At 44.4% G+C, this 19,728-nt stretch overlaps 1 protein-coding gene across 2 annotated transcripts in view; it reads right to left on the reverse strand.

The window, feature by feature from the left end:
* Positions 1–869: 869 nt before the first annotated feature.
* The window catches only part of CHEK2 (checkpoint kinase 2), a 41,645-nt gene continuing 22,786 nt past the window's right edge, over positions 870–19,728 (reverse strand). For both annotated transcript variants that reach the window (XM_057527392.1, XM_057527393.1), the window contains 8 exons: positions 16,246–16,307; positions 14,617–14,716; positions 13,081–13,167; positions 12,135–12,298; positions 11,793–11,908; positions 10,681–10,766; positions 4,137–4,217; positions 870–3,313 (listed from right to left, as the gene is read on the reverse strand). In XM_057527392.1, coding sequence (XP_057383375.1) covers positions 3,224–3,313; positions 4,137–4,217; positions 10,681–10,766; positions 11,793–11,908; positions 12,135–12,298; positions 13,081–13,167; positions 14,617–14,716; positions 16,246–16,307 — 786 coding nt within the window. In that variant the 3' untranslated portion in view covers positions 870–3,223. The remainder of the gene's footprint in view (positions 3,314–4,136; positions 4,218–10,680; positions 10,767–11,792; positions 11,909–12,134; positions 12,299–13,080; positions 13,168–14,616; positions 14,717–16,245; positions 16,308–19,728) is intronic.

A 19,728-nucleotide genomic window follows, 5' to 3' on the forward strand; every position in this document is an offset into this window, starting at 1 on the left:
GTCAACCCTGCCAGAAGGACCTGGGGTGGGAGCAAGTGGGAGGAGGGATTCCCCTCCCCCAGAAAAAATAGGGCTGCAATTACCGTAAGAGGCATCAGGTTCAGGACAGTAACAAAGTACAGCTGTCTACTGCACCATCATCAAGGCACCGGAGGTCCACCACCAAGCAACATGCCTGTTCTTCAAAAGGGACTGGCAGTTACTTCAGTCACTGGGTGGTACCCCTCCACCTCTGCTCCCACCACCCACCCCAGGCCTGGCATTTCCCAAATCTGCTTTGTCAAAGGCATCTGTTATCCACCCATCTTGTGTGAACCCAAAAAAGGTAAACAGGTGATGTTACTTCCTTGCTCAAGAACTTTCTATGGCTCCCTCTGGCTATGTATGTGACCCTCCCACCTTTAATGATAGAAGCCGACACTGACAGATCCCCTACCGGGCACTTTAAATGAAACTTCCACCACTGAATCCTCAGAAATGCCGTATTAAGATGGTACTCTTATTGCACCCATTTTACAGATAAGGAAATAAAAGCTCAGCAATTAGAAGTAACTTGTCCAAAGCCAAAGGTCAGGAAGTTCAGAGAGCTCAGATTAGCACAATATTGCTCCCACTACTGATGTTGCCATCCCAGCTCCATTTGCTCACATTTCAAAATCCTGTGCCCACCTCCAGCTGGGTGGGCAGTGAGAGGAGCTCTACCAGAGGAGGAGCCTCTAGGGACCCCTTTGGCTTCTATAGCGTGCAGGGGCGGGTGGGGGGGAGGCAGACACCTAGGTACCATCTCCCCCTCCCTCTATGACTTCATGGGATAGGGAGAAAGAATTCCCCAGAAAGAAAACCGGAGTATAAGGTTAAGAAGAGGAGGTGGATGCTGGGTGTCCGCAGATCAGCAGCTGTTGTCTCCCCATTAGTAATGAGTATATTAGTTTCCCCTGGCTGCTGTAACAAATTACCACAAATTGGGTGGCTTAAAATAACACATTTATTCTCTTAACTTTCCTAGGTCAGAAGTCTGAAATCAGTTTCACCTGGCTAAAGTCAAGGTGTAAAGTAAAAGGACTGGTTCCTTCAGGAGGCTCCAATGGAAGAATCCATTTCCTTGCTTTTTGTCTGTCAGCTTCTAGTGGCTGCCTGTAGTGGCTAGTGGCCTCTTCCTCTGTTTTGAAAGAGCACCACTCCATCTCTTCTGACTCTGACTCTTCCTGTGTCCCTCTTAAAAGGAACATTGTGATAACACTGGGCCCACCTTGATAAAACAGGATGGTCTTCCCATCTCGAGATCCTTCACTTAATCACATCTGCAAAGTCTCTTTTGCCATGTAAAGCCAAGTATTCATAAATTCTGGGGATTAGGATAAGAACATCTTTGGAGGCCATTATTCATCCTACCATGGTAGGTATAATCAGAGAGCTAATACAAAGTGCTCTGGAAACAGAGAAGGGCTTGCTGACTACCCCAAGAGAGAAAGATGCCCTAAGAAACCACAGCCTTCACATTAAATATTCAAATGAGCTAAAACCCATCTAACTTGGCAATCTCAGCCTCATTCCTTTAAATAGGCAAACCACCTAAATCCCCATCTAGCCCTCAGCAACAGGCCAGCCAAGCCTCAGAATGCTTGCACACCCTTCTAATTTCCATTGCCAACCACCACACTTCATTGCCTGGGGCAACAGCTGTGTGCCCCTCACCCTCCCCTGGCTGGCTCACCAGTGGCATCTGAACCAAGACACTCAACTCATGGCATATTCAGCAAGCTACAATGTGGCCTAGCATCAGTCAGCCAAAGTTACAAAAGAAGCAAAATCAGTGGGTCAGAAAGAGACAAGAAGAGCCAGCCATTAGAACTGCCTGGGCTCCTGATGGCTCCCAGGCCCAGCCCTCTGTAAGGCTGAAACAGATCCCCTTTTCCATGAAGTAATTTGAATGGGCCTCTGTTCCTTGTCACCAAGATGTCCCAGCTTCCACAGATCATGGCGTTGTACCCATTCATCATGATTGAACATACTGGCATTCAAAATTTGGAAATCAGTCTCATGTGAGTTTTGTCAGTGTGAGTCAACATCCCTGAGTCTGACTGAATAAGGGAGGGAGGAGATGAGGAACATGAATTTGAGTCAGAAAGCCCTGGGTTGGGTCTCAGCTCCGCCACTTCCTAGCTGTGTGACACTGGGTAAGTCACCTTACTCCTTCAGCCTGGGTTCCTCACCTATAACATAAAGGTGATCAGAGGACCTAGCCGCCCCCTCCATAGAATCACTAGACAAGACCAACCTGGGGAGGCGCTTTACACAGGGCCTCCTTGGTCATCATTGGGTCAACATGACATGCCCACATGCCTTAGTTACATTTCCAAAATCCAAACAGCTCTGAAACTGGAGAGTCCTCCATAACTCTCGTGGCAGAAAAGATAGACCTGAAGTGACATGAAGCTATTTACAGTTTTCTCTATTCCTCTTATTGTGAATATTTGCTGCAGAAATATTAAAGTGTTTGGTTATAGGATTCAGCTGGGTATTACATATAAACACAGTTGATGTGCCTGGTCCTCTTCCTAAAATCAGGAAATTTTTAAATTTCACAACTTATCTGGCTCTGTGGTTTCAGGGATGATGAGGGGGAGAATGGGACTCTAAAACTGGCCCATGGGGGAATTCCCTGGCAGTCCAGTGGTTAGGACTCCACACTTCCACTGCAGGGGGTACGGGTTCGATCCCTGGTCAAGGAACTAAGATCCCGAAAGCCGCATGGCCAAAAAAATAAAAATGAAAAATAAAATTTAAAAAAATTAAAGTTAAAAAAATATAAAACAAAACTGGCCCATAGTAGATGCACCAAGGCACCGACCGTCTTGTAAGGACTCTGGCCAGTCTCAACAAACCCCACCCTGACTCACTGTGCCGCGTCCCCTGCAACTTGAGAATTTGTATGCAGCTCACCCAGGGATACATCCTAAGAAACCTGCCTGGTTACAGCCAAGGTAGAGGCACCAGAGGAAAAGCACACAACTTCAAATATGCACACACTAAAGGCGTGTAATTAAGAGCTGATCAACAAGCAAAAGCACAAAGCCCAGGTTCCATTACGTTTTGAATTGTGTATCAATGATTGTGGAAAAGCAACTGTTCCCATAATGAAAATACAAACTATGCAAAACAGATTTAAAGAACATGGCAGCAGGGTTCAAGAAAGTTCAATTCTTTCATGGTCAACCGGTGTTCACGAGACAGCAGCACACACAGCCAGGCGCTTTGTGGGGTCGGCATCCTCTGCTTCCCCTTCAAGAAGCCGCTTACGACTTGTGGAAGGCTGAAAGTAAAGGAAAAGGGAGAGACGTTCAAAGAAAACCTCTGGCTTGGTTACAATTGATCAAAGTTTCCCTATATACTTCCAGTGAACTTGGAGCCTTTCATGTGAAACTTCTAGGACCAAGAATACTGGTTGTCCTCATTGACTCTGAATCCCCACCACACCCCTCCCAAACTCAGACACCCTTATTGGACTGACATTTCTCTCCCTTGGGGCTTCCAACCACTCAATGATGTCTATTCAAAGTAAGCAGCATAACCAGCCTCCTCTTGGTTGTCTTCTAAATTAGGAAATGTAAAGGGACCACAATACCTCTCCCAGGGAGCCTCAAGTCTTGCTCTTTTGTGGGAAGACAATCTTTTTTGTGTCTTTTTTTCCCCATTTATAAAATTGCAAGGGAGCAGTAGGAAGAGGAGTGTTACGGAAAGAAGGCAGGACAGGAATGAACAGATATTAACTGATACCTACAAAGAACTTTAGAGGAATAAGATTATAATCAGAAATCATCAACCACTCCCCCAAATTTTAAATTTTTCAACAAGTTTAAATCTGAGCCTCTAATAAGTCTTCCAATCTTGCCTTACAGGAGACTTCCTGAATGACAACCCCTAGCTGTGCTTCTCTAATGCATTAAGCATACTCTTCATTATTAAATCTTCTAAAGGTGCCAAAGCAGATCAAGCTGAAACAAAGTATCTACTACATTATTCCTTACCAAAAAAATGTTAAGCAATCACTGCTAAAGAGACTATTCAAACTCCTTATCCTCCACTCATTGGCTCTTTAAACTTAGCCTACGTTTAATGACCATGATCCAGAATACCTGGGCGGGAACCTGGGGCAGAGTCATCGACTTTTCTTCTTCAAAAAGCAAATTCTTAAATTTTCTCTTCATGTCCTCATCCTGTGAAGAAATGAAAAACATAAGTAGGCTGTGAATGAGGGAAAGAAAGCTCCTGAAAGGCAGGGCTAAGATGCCCCCAGAAACAGGGAAGTAGGCTAAGACGGGGAGGAATGTGGAGAAAAGGGAAAAGTCTACTCAGCAGTCGGTGCTCAGTCAACACTGGCTGAACCAAACCCATACACGTAAGAGCTCCAGGTGAATGTCTACTACTAATAGACTGACTACAACATAATGAGCAACTGTCACCTTTCCATTATATAACTATGTAACAAAAGGATTGGTTGACTAAAATATACTTATGGAATTACATAATTTCATCTGTGAAAACAAGGGAGCAAAGAAATAGTTGCTTATCCAAACCTGTCATATAAATTTATTTTCATTATATGATCCTTGAAAATCTGTGGTAGAAAATGCGTTACACTATGTCACAAAGCCCCATCAAACTATTTCAAATGGTTTCAAGTGGTTTGACTAGTGTTAAGGTAGGAGAGAATTATTAGATAAGACTTTGTAAACCGAAAGGTGATATACAAATAATAAAAACAGAATTATTATCAATAGAATATAGCTGAAATATGATAAAATCTTCTGAAAGAGCATTTTCTTGGTTTTCACTATATTTTAATTTCATTAGCAAATAAATTTTATTTTGCAAAAAAAAAAAAGAGCTCCGGGTGGGTCAGAGAGAACCATAGACCTTAGTGGTCAATCTTTCAGAGCCAGCATCTCAGATCCTGAGAGATGGCGATCAGGAGGTCAGAGGCTGGGGTTGGCTCCATGCTGCTCCCCAGATCTTTCCAGGAGGTCCCCCCTCCCACTGCCAACAATGAGACCAGTTACCGGGGCCACCCTAACAAAGCAACCCTGCACTCTAGGAAAATTCACCCAGCAAGCACTGCACAAGTTGCCAGAAGGACTTCAAGCCCACAATATCCCAGAGCTAATCAGAAAAAAAAGTGAACAGGTGTTTCTTGCTGCTGGAGAGGGAAATGAGGGGTGGGGCAGGGTACTCAGAAAACTCCTGCCCACCTCCATGGATAATCACTTCTGCAGGGCTCACTTCTGCATCTGGGAGCCCTGAGAGGTGACAGCCCTCCCTACCTTCAGAAAGGTGAAACATCCATGACTAGGACTGTGGGCTTTGGGGCCAGCTGAAAGCTGAGCTCAGCCACTCACAAGTGGAATACAGACCCAGAGCAGCCCACTTCCAAATCCCCATGTACTTTTCCATCCAACCCCCGCTCCACTCCTCCCACTACACCAAGTGCACCATGGTGGGTGCGGAGAAAGGACCTAGGAGTGAAGGCCTTCAATATTCAGCAATTTGATGGATATAGAAAAATTGGTGCTCGAGGATGAATTCACCTGTTCTACATCTTGTAGCTAGAATCACCTGCTTCCATCACTCTGTTTATTGCATCACTCAGTGTAGCTCCCCACTGCCCAAGTGCCAAGTTCATCTGGATTCCACTCCACACTGTCCTCTAGGATCTCATTTCTCAGCAAGGCCACTCTCAAAGGTCCATCACTTATTTCCTCCTACACCTGTTTACAGCCTCCGCCAGAAATGCCCTCTGTGCCTCCCTGCCCACCCACCTCACCCACCTTCCTCATTCACTCAGTGAACAGTTGAGGACCCTTAGATGCCAGGCACTGTAATAAGCACAGAGGCCTCCATATCAGAGGGACTCAATCAATGTTGAAAATGCTATTCCCCCGTTGCTGTGGCAACTGAATTGTGATTGTTATGGCTGAACTGTGTGAGTTATGACTGAATTGTGGCCCCCCGGACCCCATTTATATGTTGAAGCCAACCCCCAGAATTGTGACTGTATTTGGAGACAGGGCCTTCAAACGGATAATTAAGTTAAAATGAGGCTCTTAGCTTAAATATAAGACATGACACCATAAAACTCTAGAAGAGAATATAGGCAAAACATTCTCTGACATAAATCGTACAATTGTTTTCTTAGGTCAGTCTCCCAAGGCAATAGAAATAAAAGCAAAAATAAACAAATGGGACCTTATCAAACTTACAAGCTTTTGTACAGAAAAGGAAACCACAAACAAAACCAAAGGACAACCTACAGACTGGGAGAAAATATTTGCAAATGATTCGAGCAACAAGGGCTTAATTTCCAAAATATATAAACAGCTCATACAGCTCAATAACAAAAAAAATCAAACAACCCAATCAAAAAATGGGCAGAAGACCTAAATAGACATTTCTCCAAAGAAGACATACAGATGGCCAACAGGCACATGAAAAGATGCTCAACATCGCTAATTATCAGAGAGATGCAAATCAAAATTACAATGAGGTACCACTTCACACTGGTCAAAATGGCCATCGTTAAAAAGTCCACAAATTAAAAATGCTGGAGAGGATTTGGAGAAAAGGGAACCCTCCTACACTGTTGGTAGGAATGTAAATTGGTGCAGCCACTATGGAAAAACAGTATGCAGGTTCCTCAAAAAACTAAAAATAGTTGCCATATGATCCAGCAATCCCACTCCTGGGCATATATCTGGACAAAACTACAATTCAAAAAGATACATGCACCCGTATATTCATAGCAGCACTATTTACAATAGCCAAACAACCTAAATGTCCATCGACAGATGAATGGATAAAGATGTGGTGCATATATACAATGGAATACTACTCAGCCATAAAAAAGAATGGAATAATGCCATTTGCAGCAACATGGATGGACCTAGAGATTATAGTAAGTGAAGTAAGTCAGAAAGAGAAAGACAAATACCGTATGATATCACTTATATGTGGAATCTAAAATATAACACAAATGAACTTATCTATGAAACAGAAACAGACTCACAGACATGAAGAACAGACTCGTGGTTGCCAAGGGGGAGTAGGGGTGGGAGAGGGAGGGACTGGGAATTTGGGATTAGCAGATGCAAACTATTATATGGAGAATGGATAAACAACAAGGTCCTACTGTATAGCACAGGGAACCATATTCAATATCCTGTGATAAACCATAATGGAAAATAATATGAAAAAGAATGTATACATATATATAACTGAATCACTTTGCTGTACAGCAGAAATTAACACTTTTTTTTAATATAAATTTATTTATTTACTTTTGGCTGCATTGGGTCTTTGTTGCTGTGCGCGGGCTTTCTCTAGTTGCAGCAAGCAGGAGCTACTCTTCGTTGTGGTGAGTGGGCTTCTCATTGCAGTGGCTTCTGACGGAGCATGGGCTCTAGGCGCACGGGCTTCAGCAGTTGTGGCTCGTGGGCTCAGTAGTTGTGCTCGCAGGCTCTAGAGCACAGGCTCAGTAGTTGTGGTGCACGGGCTTAGTTGCTCCGTGGCATGTGGGATCTTCCCGGACCAGGGCTCGAACCCGTGTCCCCTGCATTGGCAGGTGGATTCTTAACCACTGTGCCACCAGGGAAGCCCAACACAACACTGTAAATCAACCATACTTAAATATAATAAATTTTTTGTTTAAATTGGGCTCTTAGGGTGGGGCCCTAATCCATTATGGCTGATGTCCTCATAAGAAAAGAAGAAGACATCAGGGATGTGAGCACACAGAGAAAAGACCAAGACACAGAGAGAAGGCAGCCACCTGCAGGGCAAGGAAAGAGGCCTCAGGAGAAACCAAACCTGCTGGCACCTTGAAATTGGATTTCCAGCCTCCAGAACTGTGTGAAAATAAATTTCTATTGTTTAAACCACCCAGTCAGTGGTACTCTTTTATGGCAGCCTGAGCAAAGTAATACTGCTATGTCATCCCCAGGCCACCCTGCCCTTAGACACTCTCCACACCGTGTGAACTTGTGGGTAGCGGAAGCCCTGTGGGCAGTCCTCATCCTGGGGATCCTCCATACTCTGTGCCTACCCCTATTCCCACATGTATCTCACTGCTCTGTAGTCAGGGTTGGCCGCCACCTGGACTGTGTATCCACAGTGCCTAACAGTGCTTGACACATGAGCTCCTTACCTGTCCTCTGAAAGCATGAATGAATGCATGAAGAGATGAAACCATGCAGCCAAACAGAAATGACCACAAGCTTATTTAAGCCTGTATTTAAAACAAGTCATCAGTTGGGAGTTCCCTGGCGGTCAAGTGGTTAGGACTCGGTGCTTTCACTGCTGGGGCCCGGATTCAGTCCCCGGTTGGGGAACTAAGTTCCCACAAGCCACGGCACGGCCAAAAATAAAAATAAAAAAGAGTCATCGGTAAGCAGTAATCTGAAAAAGGAGATCATTACATACCACAGATAGAATGTGTATCTGTAAATACCCTTCCTTTGAGATGTCTACAATCTATTCAAAAATACGACATTGTAATATGCCTCCAGGTTAAGCAGGAAAAAATCCTCTATTTCAAGAAGTAAACATGGACTTCCGTGGTGGCAGCATGGTTAGGAATCCGCCTGCCAGTGCAGGGGACATGGGTGCATGCCCTTGTCCGGGAAGATCCCACATGCCGCGGAGCAACTAAGCCCAGGCACCACAGCTACTAAGCCTGCACTCTAGAGCCCACGAGCCACAACTACTGAGCCCGCATGCCACAACTACTGAAGCCCACATGCCTAGAGCCCGTGCTCTGCAACAAGAGAAGCCACCGCAATGAGAAGCCCTCGCACTGCAACGAAGAGTAGCCCCCTCTCGCCGCGACTAGAGAAAACCCACGCACAGCAACGAAGACTCAACGCAGCCAAAAATTAATTAATTAATTAATTAATTTAAAAAAAAAAAAGAAGTGAACATGAGGTCAAAGGTGGATATAAGGGATGCTCCCAAAATTGGACACTGTTAATAACAAAAAAGAGATCAGAACTCACATTCCAAACACTCAGTCCAGTGCCAGACCCATAAAACCATTTAGTTTCCTCAAAAACACTGAATTTTCCCAAAATGAAACCTAAACTGTCACCAGCAGGTGATTTATGTGGGCACTTGGCATCCTCGTCCTCACTGAATGTTCACTCCACCTTCTGCTGCAAAAATAAAATGTGAACAAAAGAGTATTCAAGTGAGACCCCTGTGGCAGGGTTGAATTTCACCTTTTCCTTAGTTGTTAACAATTTTGAGACAAAAAGTACAAGAAAAATAGGCTATGCTTGTTTGTACATTTTGGGCAGATGTAAACCCTGTTCCCAGGCCTAACTGGTAAGCTCTGTTTTCTTCAAGACTAACACAGCTCTGCTACCTCCATATCTGGCCCCCAAGAGTTTCCCTATTAAGGCACATGAAAAGAGCCAAGAGGAATGTTTTTCTTTTTCATCAAAATTAAGTCCCCACATGCAAAGGCACCCTTTATTTCCAAATTCCTTTTCTCCAGGGTCCTGCAGTTTCAAATCTGTGTGGTCTATTAAGTGCTAAATCATCTGACAGATTTTTTTCTGGAGGGACTGCTGTTTCCAGGGCAACATCCCAAACACATATATCTACTTTTTGTTTCTTGTAAGGATTTCTTGTTCTCAACCTGAGCTGGCCTGAGCAGAACTGTTCGGTGTGGAGGGTTGGAAGAGAGAAAGAACGAGGACAGTCTTCCCAGAGCCCCAGAAGCACAGTGCTGAGACTAGATGGCCCAAGGAGTTCCTGGACTAGAAATTCCCACAGTATGTGAGCCTCCGGCTCAAGCAACCTGGTTGAGTCCCCCATCCCCACAGGAAACAGAGACCAAATGAAAGTTAACAGAAAGGCGTATGGCTGTGCTGAAAGGAACTCCACTTAACAGAAGACCTGGCATCCATCAAAAAGCCTGCCCAAGGCCATAGTGAATTCTAAAACCAAAGACTAGCCCACCAAAGCCACTAAGGACTTCCAACCCTGGCAGCTCGAATGAGATCAGTGCATAATCTAATGGCAGCCACAACCCCCAGCAGGGATACAGAGGAAATGCAGACTTGAAAGGCACAGGTGACAATCTGCTAACGGCATGCTTACTCACCATGAACGAGAAGTGGGACCCCTCATGCCCGATCACTTGGGCTTAAGAAATAGCCAGATTCTCCCCCAGCGAGGCTGCTCCCCTCCTCCCACCCCTGCTTCACTGATCTAAGGTTGAAGATGGCTGGAACACAGCCCATCCTGCCCGTCTGGGGTACGGTGTTTGAGGGAAGAGAAGGACATAGCTAGGGTGGAAGTTCGGGGCTAGAACAATCTCTCAAAGGAACACAATGGAACACAACTGAACCGCAGACTCAGGGAAGCCAGGTGGAACCAGGACAGGCCATAAAGTGAGCCTGTCTATCCAAGTCAAGTTGTAAAGGTTGCACACAAACACGAGACACACCCACACTCAGACCCATAGACAAACATACACATACCCACACACCTAAACCTCAGTCTTTAAAAATTGCATTAAACAGACCCAACAAAGCAAATGTATGTTTTCAGCCTCTTCCCCATCTCTGAGGCACAGTTCAGGGCTGCCCGGGTATTTTAGGCTGGCAGGCACTGCCCCATACACACCTGAAGCCACGGGTGTCTTAAAGCTTCTTCTGTCGTAAAACGTGCCTTTGGATCCACTATCAGCAACTTCTTGACGAGGTCCAGAGCTAAAGCAGTAAGATAATTTGGCAAATCACAGTGAGAAGGATAAAGACATTAAATCAACAAAATGAGAGTGTGCCAGAATCACAGGCCAACATCCAGAAAGAGGAGAGAGGGGCTGAGGTCATTGTGATCAGTAGGCACGGTAGGCAGGGCCCCCTAATCCTCCCCACTCTGTATTTGTCCACGTGCTCTAGAACACCAGGAACGACCACGATGCTCCCCAACACTCCCTGCTCAGACATCACAACCTCTTAGCTCTCCGTCCCTACTCTCCTTGCTGGACTCAAGTTCAAACTAATTAAAGCTGAACTTCCCCCAGTTCTAAAACTCAGGATGTTCGGCCAACTCTCTCCAAGACCCACAGAGTGATGGTGAGAGTTCCTCGGCCAGCGAGAGCTCGCTCCTTGGAATCCCAGGCTTGGCAGAAACAAAGCTTGACAGCCAGCAACAAGTGGAGGCTGGCTGTATATTGCAATATTATTCCTTAGACACTGTGACACTTAGCACAATCATCTGTGGTACATTGTTTTAGTTTTCTACTTTTTCTTTTGAGAATTACAAAGTTACCCTTTTAAATTCTAAAATACAAAGTAATTACATTTAGCTCTTGCTGCGCTTACTAATTCAAAGGAGACCTTGTAACTAAAAAGTTACCCATTATTTTGCACACTTAAATAGATACCAGGCACAGTGAGCATATTACACTTAACCCTCACAAAACCCCTCAAGTAGGGGTTTATTGTGCCCCTTTTACAAATAAACGAAACGGAGACCCAGAGATGTTAAGTAACTTGCCTAAGGTCACACAGCTAGGAAGTAGCAGAGCCGGGACACGAGCCTACATCAGCCTGGCCCTGGAGCCCAAGTTCCTAATAATTTCCTTTGCCTCTCAAATGGTGCAAAACTAACAACAGAAAATAAGAACAGGATTGACAGGAGAAAACATCACAGAATTTGAAAAGAAATTCCCACCACGGCACACACACATTTTAGCAAACCACAAATTCTTAACCCTTTCGTATCCATACCCTTCTCTGAGACCTCTGCCCAGACTTCAGGAATGAAGTTGTATTTTCCACTGGTGATCTGATCCTTCAATGGCACGTGAGTCTTATGCTCAGAGAAAGGTGGATACCCACTAAGGCTTAATATTGGTAGAGAGAGAAAGGAAAAGAAATCAAGTGGCATTCTCAGTGGCATTCGTGGATATAATGATTTCTTTTTCAGCATCATGAAAAATTAGGTGTTACTTTAAATCGATGGTCAAAAAAAGTGACCTAAATTAAACACAAGCTCTCGACCTGGACACATTTCTGATTTCACCTAAATACCTCCAACCAGAGTCTGAAGAGATGAAAACTTTTTCTTACCAAATGAAAAGAATAACTCCTAAACTCCAGCAGTCCACAGCACGGTTATATCCAGCAGTCCCAAAAGAATTAAGAACCTCAGGAGCCAGGTAAGTGGGGGTACCACATAAGGTTCTCATCAGAGAGGTCTCCCCCAAAATCTTGGACTGCCCAAAATCAGTAATCTAAAGTAAGGACAAAAGGGAATCACTTTTAATGACGTCATAAAATAAAGAGTAACATAGTCTGCCAGTCCCAAAAGACATGCAGATTAGAACAGTTCCTATCCTATGGTTCATGCTGCCATTAATCTGGAATCTACACATTGATGCTTTGGTAAGGTAATTTTATACTCTGCAAGTTATTTAATTTTGCTTAAATGAAAATTCCTGAGCCAAGGAACTTTAAGGCCCAGGTTTTCTCAACTTAGATCTGGGCTTTCTGTAACCTTACAAAAGGCTTATAACCCTAAACAGACACTCTAGAATTCTAATTAGTTATTCCTGGTTCTCCTTAGACCCCAGTTTCTCAACCTTGGCTGCAAACTGGAATACCCCAGGAGCCTGGGGAAAATATTTACACCTGGGTGCCACCTACAGCAATTCTGAGGCGTAGCCTTGGTGTCATGGTTTGTTTTTTTTTTTTTTAAATCAACAGAGGATTCTAAAATGAAGCCAGGCTTGGGAAGTACTGTTTTAAACAGAGGAAGACAGGGGATGTGTTTCTCCCATCTAGACCCCTACTTCCTCCCTCTGAAGATGAAAGTGGCTTATACACAATGGAGCTCAATAAATGTTCATTACATCTGGATTGGAGCAATACCACTTGATCTCTAAAAGAACTGCTAAGAGTGGGAAGGTCAAGTTCTCTACCTTTTTATGCTCCCACTTTTTACTTGATGAATTTAAAAGGAGTTTCTGAACAGAAATCTACTGGAGTGGCCACATATAGAACATACATTTCTTACCTTTATAAGGCAGTCCTCTTTTTGAGATGAGAGTAGAACATTCTCTGGCTTTAAGTCCCGATGTATAATGCCATTTTCGTGAAGGTACTGCATAGAAAGACAGGCATGACCCTTAGATATATGGAGTAGGATGTGAGTAGAGAGACACACACACATACACACACACACACACATTTTACAGTTGGATGAAACTGTAAGCCATGTTACTCACAACCATATTCCCCCAAATCATAGAAAACCACTGGATAAATGGATTAGTGTTTACAAATTTGTTTGCAAGAAACTCCTTAAAAACGTAGAAAAATGAAAAAGGCAACTTATGACAGTAGACATTTTACTTCACTCTTCAAGATAATAACTATCCCTTCACATTGGCAGAAACAGATGTCAATTTCCATAATAAAAATGTAAATGGGTGATATAAAATATTATGAGACCATCTTAAACTATAAAAAATTCCACCAAAATAGTATATTTGGTTATTCCATCCCTGAGAATATTTTTAAAGGGACTCTGTAAAGTACACATGTGTAGATTATCTGTTTGAACACCCAGAGTTAACATATTCCTTGATGCAAAGATTAGTCTTTGAAAACTATGGCTGAAATAGAACGGTGATATTTCTTTGTGTATTCATTTTTATATACTAAGTCATATTTCTTTAGGAAAAAAAAGTTTCCCACATCCACTGATCTGCACTCAATTCATCTTAATATTCTTGGTATAATATAAGGTTGGGAACAAACCATTAAGAGAGTAAAGCACTGGTTAGGTATTTATGGGCTTCAATTTTCTCTGGATATCCCTCTGGCCTAGAGGAAAAATCCTCCAAAACACCTCCACTCGGAAAGGGATCTGGTGAAGCCCCCAGGGTGGGCACCCAGGTAGAACAGCCCCTGGAAAATCTCCCTCAATCCTCGCTCAATGCAAGAGCTGCTCCCAATCACTGCGTTTCTTGCACACAGTAGGTTCTCAAGGGAAGAGGCCTTGGCAGGGAATCGCCACAACCAAATCTGGGTTGAGAAAGGGTGATGTTCTCTGAAGCATGCAGGGTGCCATCAGCTGTTCCTCCACCCAACACTTGCCCCGAATATTGAAGAGAAGGCAGAGCATGTGCCTGCCCGCGTGCCTGCTACAGTTAACAAGATGTGCAAGAAACCCCTAGCACTGTGCCACGGGGGTGTGATCTGTCCTCATACCTGCCCAGTTCCCCCCTTGAGAGGTAAGGGGGATTTCTGCAAGGATCAGGCAGCAGTAGAGATCCCTTCCCCTCCAGAAATACCTCCAAGCTAGAGAGAGGCCATGTGGGACTGTGTTTATTTCTTTAACTTCGTTTTTTTTCCTCTCTTAAGCCTCACAGCAAGAGTTTTCTCATCTGAGTCAAAGGGGTGGGATGTTTTTGCCAAGAATGGAACAACCCACACACACACACTCTGCTCTCTGGGTTTTTATCCCCCGTCCCTCATCTTCTGCCTAACTCGGAGAGTAACACTTAAAAGAAAGTACACTGTCAAAAGCAGCAAGGGCTTCTCTTACCTGCACAGCCAGGAGCATCTGGTAAAAATAGAGTTTGCATGTAGCTTCTTTCAGGCGCTTATTTCCCACCACCCTATCAAACAGCTCTCCTCCTTCCATCCTGAAACACACAGGCAAATCAGGGGGTTCATTCCTGGAGGGAAACTCACTTGGAGGGAAGAGAATAACACAAACAAAGCAAACTCATTAAGACAAGCAAAGTGTTCATTCACTCTTGACTCCCATTTGTAAACGCAGTGATGTAATAAGCCTCGTCCACAACAAAGATGTGCCCATTGGAAACTAAGGCAAGGAAAGATGGAGGAAGAGCACAGTGGGAATTGGAAACGCTTGGGGAGCTTTTAAAAAATCCGATGCAGTAGATCAGAGGTGGGACCCAGGAGTTTGCATTTTTATTGTGCACCCCAGGTGGTTCTGAGATTGGTGTAGAGGAGAAAGCAGGAACCTACAATCTGACAACTGGGGTCTGAACCCCAGCTCCACCACTTCCCAGCTGTGGGACTTTGGGCAAGTTACACAACCTCTCTGAGCTTGTTTCTACCTCCTCAAAAAATGGGGATAAAATCCCACCTACCTTGATGGCTGTTGCAAAAATTAAGAGATAACTGATGTAGGTAAAGCACCTGGCACAGTGGAGATGCTTGGTAAGATTATTCAATCCCTCTGCAATTCAGTTCTCATTTCTGTAAAGTGGACCTAAAAATAGTAACTCACCAGTAACTTGTAAGTAATCTGGATGACAGTTAGGAAAGTTAAATGAGTCAATCCCTGTGACGTGCTTAGAGCAGGACTTGGCTCATATTAAGTGCTTAATTAGTATCAGTTACTGTTATTGTATTATTATTACTATTATTATTAAAATGTTTTAACTAGATCCAGTCAAATAACAACCTCCTATTTCATAGCAACAGATATTCCCTTAAGCACAAGGGCCATCCAGTCTCCCCTAGTGCTATGACTGGGGCTGCTGTTTACTCTATAATCTTAATGGTCAGCCAGCATAGCCACTGTTTCCTGCAGGAGTAAACCCTTGTCTGTCTGCCATGACAGCCACTCCCAGAAACACTGCACATTTATGCAGAATGAACATCAAAACAGGCCTCTTCCAGGAATGAGACAGGAAATTATTTTAATCACACCAAATAAACCTGCAAGAAAACCAGCACCTGAAAGATACTCGGGTGTCACCATGCAACCTGGTACTGTGATCCCAAGCAGCAAGGGCCACCCAGGCCGGTTATTTCAGAGTAATAATATGCACCTGTGTTTGAGCACCTAGTGTGCCAGGTGCTCTGCTGGGGGCTTTCCAGCCTTCACAGCATTTGAACCTTATGAATCTGTGCCTGGGGGTATCATTATTACCCCAATTTAACACAGGGAATACGAGACTCAGAGAGGTGAGGTAAACTAACCCATGGGTAGACAGTCAGTCACCAGCAGAGTAAGATTCAAACACAGGCCTCAGATCCACATGCCTTTGGACACACTAGAGGGATTTTAGAATTGATACTAACCCCCCACCACATACATACATTGAGGGTCCCCAGCATGCCTAAATGCAAGCCAGCATTAGGCTCTTTGGTGGCTTATAAACTTTTAAATGGAAACAAAAAAAAGTATACTACTCACAATTCCAAAACAATATAATAATCTTCTGCATCAAAAAAGTCTTTAATCTTGATGATACAAGGCTAAAAGGGAAAAAAGAGGAAAAGTAGTGAGAAGCTCCCCAAGAGGAAAACCACAAGAGCAGAACTCAGGACATCCACCCAAGGGGTCAAGGAGGCCCAGACCAGGCCTCTGGCCCCCTGCCTCGGTACACTCTGAATTCCACGCACGGGGGAAGGCAGAACACAGCATAGCTGGCTCCTGAGTGAGAAAATACAAGAAACTCTCCACCACACCAAGCTGGTAAGAGAGAAGTTCACGCTTTGTATACAAGGCCGGTGCCACGGAAGGGAGGCCAGTCTCCTCCCAGCCTTCCTCCTCACTGACCCCCGAGCACAGGGACTCAAGGACACCTAAGGAACCTGGGAGCCTAGCAGGTAGCATGAATAAAGGGAGCGGGCCAGGTGGGGAGCCCAGCCATGCTGCCAGACAGCAGGGCTATTCAGCTCCAAGCAACTGGCACCACAGGGGACCCCATGTGACAAGATCCTCCATTTTCCAAGAGAAGAGGGAAATTCCAGTTGCATACGAACTCTACAGCACATCTGTGGGGTGGAGGAGAGAGACACACACACACACCTCTGGCTCATAGTTTGTGACCTCTGATCAATGCTGGGTGCATTTGCTGAAGAACAACAGAGAACAGTATCGTACAGTTTAAAATGCATATTTAATAGCATGATTTTATACTTGGAAAACACACCTATTGTTTTAATAGTACAAATGACTGACAGTAAAGCTAATGGTCGGGGTAGAAAAACGATGTGGTGAGTATCTATTAGGGACATACACTCCCACCCAGCAGAGAAGAGGACTGTGGTTACGTCAGAATTAAAGGGAAGGGCTTCCCTGGTGGCGCAGTGGTTAAGAATCCACCTTCTCATGCAGGCGACATGGATTCAAGCCCTGGTCCGGGAAGATCCCACATGCCGTGGAGCAACTAAGCCCGTGCGCCACAACTGCTGAGCCTGCGCTCTAGAGCCCGCGAACCACAACTACTGAAGCCCGTGCGCCTAGAGCCCATGCTCCTCAACAAGAGAAGCCACCGCAATGAGAAGCCCGCGCACCACAACGAAGAGTAGCCCCCACTCGCCACAACTAGAGAAAGCCCGCGCGCAGCAACAAAGACCCAACGTGGCCAAAAATAAATAAATAAATCTATAAAAAAAAAAAAAAAAGAATTAAGGAGAAGAGAGCTGTAAGAGTTTTACTTATTTATTTATTTATTTTTGGCCACGACCTGCAGCATGTGGGATCTTAGTTCCCCGACCAGGGATCAAACCCGTGCCCCCTGCATTGGCAGCGCGGAGTCTTAACCACTGGACCGCCAGGGAAGTCCCATAAGACTTTTAGATTTTAGGTTAAAAAGAATAGCAAAACCCGCCAGAGTGATCTTGCTACAAAGCAAATTTCATCACTTCCATCGCTGATTAAAATCCTCCAAGTAGGGACTTCCCTGGTGGTCCAGTGGTAAAGAAACCACCTTACAATGGCAGGGGACACAGGTTCGATCCCTGGTTGGGGAACTAAGATCTCACATACTACGGGGCAACTAAGCCCGCACGTCCCAACTACTGAGCTCAAGCACCTCAACTAGAGAGCCTACGTGCCGCAAACTAGAGCCCATGCGCCAGAATGAAAGATCCCACATACCTCAGCGAAGATCCCGCGTGCCGCAACTAAGACCTAATGCAGCCAAACATAAATTAAATAAATAAATAATAAATAAATCTTAAAGAAAAAAATCCTCCAAGTGGTACCTCCCCATGATGAACTGTCAGACAGCAGTGAATGAATGCCTCACAGCCTCCCCAGCACGATGGATCTTAGAAATACAATGCCGAGTGGAAAAGGCAAGTCTCGACAGACTTCAAAGAGTATGAGGTAGATTTAATTGTATGGGCAAAGTTTTCGTTGTTAAATTAATGGTGAGTTCAAAGGTGTTCACTTTATTGGTTTGCTTTATAATTTACACTTATTTTACATGTGTCAAATATTATATAATTTTAAATTATTTAAAGGAAGGAAGGGAGAAGAGTGAGGAGGAGGGAAGGAAGGGAGGAAGACAAGAAAAAAGAAATCCTTTAGCACCTTGCTGCCTAGAGGCTAAATTCCAACTTCTCAGCAGGGATTAGCAAGCCTTTCAAGACCCAGCCTCGTCCTGTCACCACCCACCACCCCAGCCTCATCTCCTGCGGCCAGTCCCAGACATCCTCCTTTCCAGGCCACAAAACTCCAGGCCCGCCTCAGATTCTCTCCCTGTGTCACACTTTTGCTCACACTACCCTCCAGGCCTGGTGATCCAGCCTTCTGGGCACACTTGGCCTCAGGCATCAAGCCCCAGCTCAAATGTCCCCCTTGGAATTGAGATCCACACTTCCTGCAGTGGCTCTAATCTGTGTTGCCCCACAAGGAAACTGACACCCACCACAAGTCTCCTTTCACCAGGCACTGCATGGGCTGAGTCAAGTCTTATTTATCTTTCTAAGACCAACACTCAGCAGAGCAGCTGGCACACAGGAGACACCCATATGCTGCCCAGATTAATACCATCGACATCAATAACAGACACACCACCCACTGAGGGTGAGCCCTGCCAGCCACATTTTGGTCATGGACTAAACAGCCATGGGGTCAGGCTGAGAGCAAACCATTTCCACCTCTCCTTACCTATGATCATATCATAGTATACTTGGCTCTGCATGACCATTTGTTATTGTCACAATAATGGAAACACTGAATATGCACTGTAGTATTACATTAAGAGGAACAGAAAGGAAAGGAGAGCTGAAATTCTCATATAACAGGAAGGCAATGAGCTATTATCATTAATAAACCAAGAGAGAGCAGTTTATGTGTATTATGTAGAAATACAGAGGTAAACTCTTTAAAAATCACCCCGATGTTCATTGCAGCACTATTTATAATAGCCAGGACATGGAAGCAACCTAAATGTCCATTGACAGAGGAATGGATAAAGAAGACGTGGTACATATATATACAATGGAATATTACCCAGCCATAAAAAAGGAACGAAATAGTGCCATTTGCAGAGATGTGGATGGACCTAGAGACTGTCATACAGAGTGAAGTAAGTCAGAAAGTGAAACACAAATACCGTATAATATTGCTTATATGTGAAATCTAGAAAAATGGTACAGGTGAACTTATTTGCAAAGCAGAAATAGACTCACAGATGTAGAGAACAAATTTATGGTTACCAAGCGGGGAAGGGGAGGGTGGGATGAATTGGGACTGACATACATACACTATTATGTATGACATAAGTAATGAGAAACTACTGTAGAGCACAGGGAACTCTACTTAATGCTCTGTGGTGACCTAAATGGAAAGGAAATCTAAAAAAGAGTGGATATATGTATACGTATAACTGATTCACTTTGCTGCACAGCAGAAACTAACAACATTGTAAAGCAACTATAC

The sequence above is a fragment of the Balaenoptera acutorostrata genome, chromosome 13 (assembly GCF_949987535.1).
Source record: "Balaenoptera acutorostrata chromosome 13, mBalAcu1.1, whole genome shotgun sequence".
NCBI lineage: Eukaryota > Metazoa > Chordata > Mammalia > Artiodactyla > Balaenopteridae > Balaenoptera > Balaenoptera acutorostrata.